The following is an 8,649-nucleotide window of genomic DNA, read 5'->3' as shown; positions in this document are numbered from 1 at the left end:
ACTGACCTTTTTTCATTATCAATAGTTGTTTCAGTGCCGAAGAACTTTTTCCAATACAATTGTTTCGATGCCAGTTTTTCCTTCACTTCAGCTTGTTTTTAAAGGCCGGATTTTATTTGCCAAACCTAAAAGTCACTGTTCTGCCTCCCAAAACCTGACTGACGTGACCAGGAAGAGACATATAAACGCCCTCCCTTCAGGCTCGGGAGTTCCTTTTGCTTTCCTCTGCCGTGAGGGCAACAACCCTCTGCTCTGTCTCTGGAAGACTGAACACCGAAGCGGCAACATGATCATCTACAAGTGCCTCATCTCCGGTAAGTAATGACGATTTGTCAACGCTTTCCTATTTGTTTTACAGCGTCACAGTCGCAGTGGTTATTTTTGCTGTGGTATTGATCTGGCCATGGTTCAGCTGTAGGTAAGTTACCTTAAAGTGTGACCATGTGCAGGAGATTTTCTTTATGTTCAATTGGTGTGATAACAATGTTTCCTCTTGTAGATGATGAGATGTTCACAGACGCATACAAAATGACAGAAACTAAAGACGGGATGTTCTATAAAGTTGAAGGAAAGGTGAGTCATCTTTGTGGAGCACAGGTAGGATCTGTGTCTGTGTAGTCAGACTTGGGAGGTGTTCTTTGCACACAGCAGGCCTAATGCCCTGCAGGCGTGTCACTAATCCACCCTGTTCTACCTGTTTGGTCCTAGCTGTTTCTCCATGAAACAAAATGAAGACGTTTGTGATCTAGTCTCATTGGCATACAATGAGAACGAGTAATGCTAATGGGGCTAAGTTCATTTCTTAAAGCCACACCCGGACTTCAGACCACTGAGGTGTTGCTGTGAAGTGCTGAATACGACCATGTAGAATTAAAGCTGCTGCGTTCATAACACTGTGTGAAGCTCTGGTGCCACACATCTCACGCTAAACCAGTCGTTCTCACCTATGTTGGCAAAGAGCAATGGTGATATCATTGACAGGCTTCTCATTTTTAACTCACCTGTCACAGATAGCAGATTATTTCTCAAGCAATTTGACTGAAATCTGAAATGAAACGTCTGCATGACTTCTGGTTCATGCGCTCGGCCTTCAGTCAGGCTGAGAGCTCAGTGTTTGCAGTTCAAGCTTGATTCATGTGCAAACCCAGTCCTACTTGTTAGAGCTTTTTGCGCTGAACAAAATGGAAAAGTTTTAGTATTTCAGTACCTGTGATGATCAATTGGGGAATGATTGCAGGCTCCAAATGTTCATTCCCATTTGGACTACACATTCAGGCAGTGTTACAGCTGCTCTGGTTATTTTTCCTGTGTTATTTCTTTGGCCATGGTTCAGCTGTGGGGAAATCATCTTAACATTTAGATTACAGATTTAATGTCAGTGATTTTTACTTAACAGATGAAGTTCACCCCCTCGCTGTTAAGCCACATATGTGACAAAGTGGTTACATGAAATTTGCAGCACACAGTTGTCCTCACCTGTCCACCTGTGCTATTCTCACTCCCTCATGTCCTCTCTGCTGCCCTGCTGAATGTGTCCAGATCGTCACCAGGAAGAAAGAGGACATTGATGGCAAGTTACTTGGAGCCAACCCCTCTGCTGAGGAAGAGGTAGTCGCCACGGATGAGTCCTCTGTCAGCGGCCTAGACATCGTCCTCAACCACAGTCTGGTGGCAATGGGCTTCAACAAGAAGAACCTAAAGATCCAAATGAAAAACAACGTGAAGGCGTGAGTATCCGTGCAGGGCTCAGCAGTCAACATCAATCACAAATACTGGATCAGTACTTAGTATCGACAGGTGCTCCAAGTATTAGCAGGAGAGGAAGTTAGATAGCTGCTTCCCTGACTACAACTGTGGTATGCTGGCTCTAACACTGAAATGACTAATATTAAACAACATCACTCTTATTAGCATTAAGACCCACCTGCAAGAAAACAACCCAGAGAAAGTGGACAAGTTCGTGGCTGACATGCTTGCAACATTTCCGACGATACTGGAAAACTTCGACGAGTACACGGTAAAGCTACACGCTGCATCCTCTTCTCATTGCCAGAGCGTCAAATACAAAAACATTCTCCTCTAACAGTCTGATATTGCTGCAGATGGGTTTACAGTGCAGGGAAATATTACTGTGGATGAGACCAGACTGCAGTCACACACTGTTTCTTAAAATATAAGCTCTTTGGTATTAAAGAAATATCCTTAAAAGTACAAACTCATTAAACCTCCCTATTTATCTTCAGAAACATTTCAGTGATGGTTTTTGCTCATTTGCATATCAAGGGTGATCACAGACAGATCGTTATGAAAACTGAGACTGAAAACTGAATTCAGTTTTGGTTATTGTCTTCTGACATGGCGCCTTTGTCTCCCTGCAGTTTTACTTAGGAGAGAGCATGAGCCCAGACGGCATGGTGGCATTGCTGGGCTACGAAGACGACCAGCCGTACATGCTTTTCTTCAAAGACTGTCTGGTGATCGAGAAATATGTAAGTACTCAGCTGAGTCTCCAGAAACACAAGTCTCAAAGCCCACTCTGAGATAGCACCATAGAATGCAAATGAGGATTTGAGCCATTTCTGCAAATGTCCTCTTTAAAACATGAAACGTCCAGTCCAGTCTTTGCGTCTTGCTGTCTTCCATAAAATCAAGGGTAGAAACAAAGCTGTTGGCAGGATTCTCATTTTCAGATTTTCACAGCTGCATCATTTATTTTGCAAGTTAAATAAATTGCAGAATAAAACTTAATATTTTGTAGCAGTCACCAGGTGTACTGTTTTCCTAAAATTGTTTATTGCTCCACTTGTTTGGATCAGCGACCCTTTGGAAAAGTGCTGCTGGACCCATTTGATCCCTCCTGAGCAGTTCTGTCACTATGACAGTTTTCACACAATGAGTACGAACAATAACAGAGTGTAAAGTGGCTGAAGTGCTCCTCTAACTGCTCAAAACCATGAGGTGCACTCACCTGTGGATGCATGTGTATAAAATCAGGGGTTGTTATATCACTCACTTAAGTAATCCAGAACTTGGTTGAGTGCACAGGAAGTGGAGACCTCATATTTTGAAATGATGCTTGGTAGATAAAGTATATTAATGCATATTCCTCTTTCTTGCAGTAACTACCTGGAACTACATCTGCTTCCCAGATGGCCCCAGTCTTTAGCAGACTGAAGGAGCACTATTGTGCATCATGCCTGAACAGAAACATCCTTGTACAATCTCATATGTATTCACATTACGGCCAAAGCACCACTTCAAGACTGGTAGGATCAAAGATGACTAGTCACCGCTTTAACTTTTATACATTTTGTAACTTTTCTTTTTGACTGTTGAAGTTTTTGATTTTTGTCCCAGGACTGGCCCAGTTTGGGTTATTTAAAAATAAAATGCAGGACAGTGAGAGAAGCTCTGACTGAAAGACATTTTTTGTTTTGTCTGCGCATGGTTTTAGTAATGATCGACTGAAGTGGACCTCCTCAGACCTCTTTGTCTGAATGGTTAAATGAGATTCCATCTATAATTAAAATTTGAAAATAAAATCTAGTACCACCACTTTCAGTTATGCTGTATGTTTATGGGATGTTGAGTAAGCATTTACTTCTTATTGAATAGTTAATGGCTACATTAAAACAGGGACATTTTGGCTTGACGTCACAATTAGTGGAGTTTGACATTATATATCATAAAAACAGAAACATGACCATGTCCACTGTGACCCTAGTGGCTGTCTCCACATGCTGTAACTGGCCTCATAGAGCTGCTATGCACTCATCTGATAGGCCTGCATTCATAGTGCATGAAACCAGGCAAGGCCAGAAGGCGAAGGCGTTCTCTGTGATGATGACAATGTAGACCAGACGTGTTGGTCCTGAGAAAAGCCAATAATGGAGGCGGCAGTTCTGAAAACCTTCCCAGATTGCAGATGTACAATTTGTATTTTTTCCTGTCCTGGCAGAAACACACTTTCAAAGTAGACTGATTGATTGATAGGTAAATCGATGGACAGATAGATGTAGAACCACTATCGTCCACCATACCAAGGGGCAGCACAGAGCTCTCAGAACCAGAGCCGACCCACGGTGACGTCAGTAGGACGTAAATGCGCTGCCTCGCGGCCGCATCGCTCTTTTTCTTCTACCGTTCTGTTAGGTCGGCAGGCCTGTACTCTCTCTGTGGAAGATTTAACACCGAAGCAGAAAAATGATCATCTACAAGTGCGTCATCTCTGGTGAGTAATATTTCTTTGAGTATTTGTTCGTCCTCATGAGGCAGCGGTACATTCGCGGCCGTTATTTTGGCTCTTTAACGTTATGGGATGGAGTTGGTCAGGCTAGCTAGCTAACTCGTGTTACCATCGTCCGGAAGCTAGCGCCACCCAGATGCTTAAAGAAAGTGTTAGCACGCCTGGTGGCTAGCCGGTGATGCTCAGGCCGGTTAGCATGTATGTTTAGCCATGGTTCAACTACCGTTAAGTAGGCTAAATGTGGAAACGTGTGACTACCGTGTGCCCAATAACGGGAAGCTTTTAACGAGGTTATAGTATACGTGACGGTGGTGGTGCGGGATATAATTGTCACATTAGTCATGATAAAGTAACGTGGTGTACGTGGCCTTTCGGCATCATCTAACTTAGCGGCTAGCTGCAGTTTTATTTATGGGGAGATCTGTTCGGCATGTTTTCTAGAGTTAGCATAGCGTCGCGGCTTTGTCCATCTCAGTTAATTAGTAAAGGAAGTTCCAGATCAAGATGATAACGTGATTTCACTTCGCCGGAGGTGACTGAGCTTGCTGCCCTGTGTGTATGTGTGTGTGTATGCATGTTACTTGTGACGTTAGTTTATGGCGCAATCACACGGAAGGCCGTAGATTTAGTTGGCTGAAGCAGCGTTTTAACAGTGTTTTCTTCCGCAGGTGATGAGATGTTCTCGGACACATTCAAAGTCAAAGTATCTGACAACGAGATCTTCTATGAAGTTGAAGGAAAGGTGAGTCATAATCACTGTATGCGACAAATGCCACCCAGTTGCTTTAAATGCAGTGGGAAGTAAGGACACTTCAGTTTAAAGCATCCTGGCCTCTTGCTGCACATTAAATAAGACCATCACCATTGCATTCTCGCACTCTATTCACATCTGCCGTTTTAGAGACGGGTCCAGGGAAAGCAGAGATGATGGGGACATATTTTACTTGTTAGACTTCTGCTTGATAATAAGAATCACTTTTGTTCACTCACTCACAGCCTATGTACCTCATAAATGAAGTTGTTTTTAAAAGGTAAAGTAGAGGTCTTGATGGGTCCCAAAAAACGTGGCCTAACCCAAAGAGACCCAGAAATGCTGAACTTTTAACTGGTCATGTAACAGTCTAAATTTAACTGTGTGCACAGAGGCATCAGCAACTTTTTGCTGAACATGAAGTGAAGTTTATGCCTACGCTGTTTTAGCCACATATGTAACAAAGTGGCTACATGAAGTTTGCAGCACACAGCTGTCCTCACCTGTCCACCAGCCACCCAAACATCTGTGCTATTGTCACTGTGATCCACCATAAATTGATGTTCTCCCTCACCTGTCCTCTCTTCTGCCCTGCTGAATGCGACTAGTCCGTCACCAGGAAAGACAACATTGATGAGTCTTTGCTTGGAGCCAACCCCTCTGCTGAGGGAGAGGCAGACGTCGCTGATGAGTCCTCTGTCTCCGGCGTAGACATCGTCCTCAACCACAAACTGGTGGAGACATCCTTCGACAAGAAGTCGTACTTGCCCTACATGAAAGAATACATGAAGGCGTGAGTATTGGTGCTGAGGGTTCAGCACAGGTTCAGATTTTAACTGCAGGGCAAATCGATCACAAGTATTGGATCCGTACTTGGTATCGACAGCTACCTGACTACAACTGTGTTATGTTGGCTCTAACGCAGAAATTAAACGGTATCACTCTTGTTTGCATGTCCAGCGTTAAGGCCCACCTGCAAGAGACTAACCCAGAGAGAGTGGAGAAGTTCATGGCTGACGCACCAGCAGCAGTGAAGATGATCCTGGGAGACATCAAGAACTTCCAGGTAGCTAGTCAGAGTCATCTCACACACAGTTTCTTGTCTCAAAATACAAAGTCTTTGGTCTTATAACCAGCATAACCAGCTCCTAATAGTTTGTGGTCAGTTATCTTGAGTCTGAAAACTGAACTCACACAGTTTTGGTTACTGTCTTCTGACATGGCGTCTTTGTCTCCTTGCAGTTTTTCACAGGAGAGAGCATGAACACAGATGGCATGGTGGCACTGCTGAACTACCGCGAAGACGGCGTCACACCGTACATGCTTTTCTTCAAAGATGGTCTGTTGATCGAGAAATGTGTAAGTACTCGGCGGAGTCGTGAAGCTAGCAGAGGTTTTTTGTGTGTGAGATGTAGCTCTCAACTTTTTTAAATGGTGATCCCAGCAGTTTTACGATATAACATTCAGAACGCTTTGAAACATCTTTAATTTCATACTGGGTAGAGTGGCGGGATCACAGCGTGCCGTAAAGTGTCAGCTTTAGATGGACGGATATGTAAAAACTATGAGTCGGTATTCAACTTCCACAAAGTTTGAAAGTCAGCATCGACGACACAGTCTGAGAGATCCTGATTCTGGGTCAGGCTCCCAAAAATACTGGATCCCACACTTCCCTTAATGCAACTCAGTAGCCATTCCTTAGGCCCTCCTGGCTGGTAAAGAACTGTAAAGTGCCTGTTTTTAACAGGCTTTTGTTTACAAAAAACCTAGTCTCAGAGCAAATGAGGATTTGAGCCAGAGGGCGCCATTTCTGCAATGTTCCCTTTAAAACATCATTCAGTCACCACAACCTCTTCGCACCTCATTGTCAAAAACACACAATTTTGCATGTTGGCACAAAATAAAACTAATGGTAGTTGCCAGTAAACGCGTAAGACTGAAAACTGGTGTCTGTAATCTCAGCCGAAAGATGGTTTCTTGGAGAGAAGACCACACTGTTTGGGTTTTTAATTAGTCAGTTTTTTGGTGTGCAAGAACACCAACAGAGTGAATCGATACCCACCAGGGAGGCCAGAACAGTCAACACACACTGGCCAAAGAAATCTACATTTTCATGCATTTTTTAATCAAAATTGATGAGCCATAACTCTGTTTCCCTGGTAACACCTGAGCAGTTGACTAATACCTGGTACAATCATTGCCATCCCATAAGGTTCAAATGTAATTTAAATGTGCAGCTCTCCAGTAAATGGTACGATCCTGGGATGCGACTTGGCAAAGGGAGACGTTTCTCGTCTGCTCAGCTCATAGAACCCTTTGGCTCAGCTCTGAACCAGAAACATTATGCCACCAACATTTAAAATCAATGACGCTGCATACAGCTGGCAAACAGTAGATATAATTTGACAGTGTGTTGAACAAGATGAGCTCACTTTCCAGCCATGCCGTTGTCCCCAAATCAATATCAAGATTTTCAGGAATAAGTGATGAGCCATGTGTTCTGTCATCTGCAGGCAGAAGCAGGCAGAACTGTACTGCAGTGACATGCTCTGTTTTTCTAGACACAGATTAATTATCAAGTCCTTTCAATTTGTAGTATCCTTTGTGGTCTTTTTTTGGAGCAGTGACCGCTTAGAAAAGTACTACTGGACCCATTTGATCCCCTCCTGGGCAGTTTTCAATAAGTACGAACAATAACTGTGAAAAAATAGGTGGAGTGCTCTTAACTGCTCAAAACAAAAATCAATGGCTGACATATCTCCTTAGTTTACTGCACTCACCTGTGGATGCATGTGTGTAAAATCAGGTGTTTTGTGTCATTCAGTTATTGAGTGCACAGGAAGTGGAGGACTCTTATTTTGAAATGATGCTTGGTAGATAAAATATACTAACTGGTATTCCTCTTAATTTCCCCGGTGTGGGATCAATGAAGTCTTATCTTATCTTATCTTTCTTGCAGTAACTACCTGGAACTACATCTGCTTTTCAATTGGCTGCTGCTTCCCAAATGGCCCCAAGAGCAGACTGAAGGAGCACTATTTTGCATCATGCCTGAACAGAAACATTCTTGTACAATTTCTTATATATATATTCACATTATGGCCAAAGCACCACCCCAAGGCTGGCAGAATCAAACATGATTGGTCACTGAATACAGTTTTTAACTTTTTTCTTTTTGGCTTTTGCAGTGTTTGATTTTTGTCCCAGGACCGGCCCGGTTTTTGTGATTTAATAATAAAACACCGGACAGTGAGTGAAGGATGTTTCTCTTCCGTCTGCGTACGGTTTTAGCAGTGACCCATAAGCATTGACCTCCTCAGACCTCTTTGTGTTTATGGTCAAATAAGATTCCATCTATAACGAAGTCTTCTGGTTTGATTTGAAAATAAAATCTAGTACCACCACTTTCAGTATTGCTGTATGTTTGTGAGACGATGACTAATCCTTTACTTTTTATTGAATTGTTGACAGCCACGTTCAAACAGGGGCCTTTTGGCTTGACTTTAGAATGACAGGAGTCTGACATTATTCACATTACCACAGAGCAGAGTGACGTGACGGCCCTTGTGACAAGTCAAACCGAAGCTGATCCACAGTATTTCAGTTTGCATCAGGCTTGTTTAAATGCTCTTAAGTGGAGCATCACTTCAGA

General features: G+C 43.1%; 1 protein-coding gene across 3 annotated transcripts; it reads left to right on the top strand.

Moving 5' to 3' along the window:
• Positions 1-208: 208 nt before the first annotated feature.
• Positions 209-8,401, top strand: tpt1 (tumor protein, translationally-controlled 1). Of its 3 annotated transcripts, none has more exons than XM_076747432.1 (6): positions 209-314; positions 500-573; positions 1,540-1,727; positions 1,912-2,017; positions 2,379-2,489; positions 3,120-3,572. In XM_076747432.1, exons 1-6 carry the CDS (start codon positions 287-289, stop codon positions 3,120-3,122), a joined length of 510 nt encoding a protein of 169 aa, XP_076603547.1. In that variant the 5' UTR covers positions 209-286; the 3' UTR covers positions 3,123-3,572. The 3 variants fall into 3 exon arrangements, with proteins under 3 accessions (XP_076603547.1, XP_076603549.1, XP_076603548.1); XM_076747434.1 differs by lacking the exons at positions 1,540-1,727; positions 1,912-2,017; positions 2,379-2,489; positions 3,120-3,572 and adding exons at positions 5,606-5,790; positions 5,958-6,063; positions 6,240-6,356; positions 7,957-8,401 and having other exon boundaries at positions 216-314; XM_076747433.1 differs by lacking the exons at positions 209-314; positions 500-573; positions 1,540-1,727; ... (1 more) ...; positions 2,379-2,489; positions 3,120-3,572 and adding exons at positions 4,079-4,231; positions 4,915-4,988; positions 5,606-5,790; ... (1 more) ...; positions 6,240-6,356; positions 7,957-8,401.
• Positions 8,402-8,649: the final 248 nt, after the last annotated feature.

This window comes from Chaetodon auriga, chromosome 13 (assembly GCF_051107435.1).
Source record: "Chaetodon auriga isolate fChaAug3 chromosome 13, fChaAug3.hap1, whole genome shotgun sequence".
In the NCBI taxonomy this organism is placed as follows: domain Eukaryota; kingdom Metazoa; phylum Chordata; class Actinopteri; order Chaetodontiformes; family Chaetodontidae; genus Chaetodon; species Chaetodon auriga.
The sequence above is the reverse complement of the archived record's forward strand: the minus strand, read 5'-3'. Positions and strand labels throughout refer to the sequence as shown.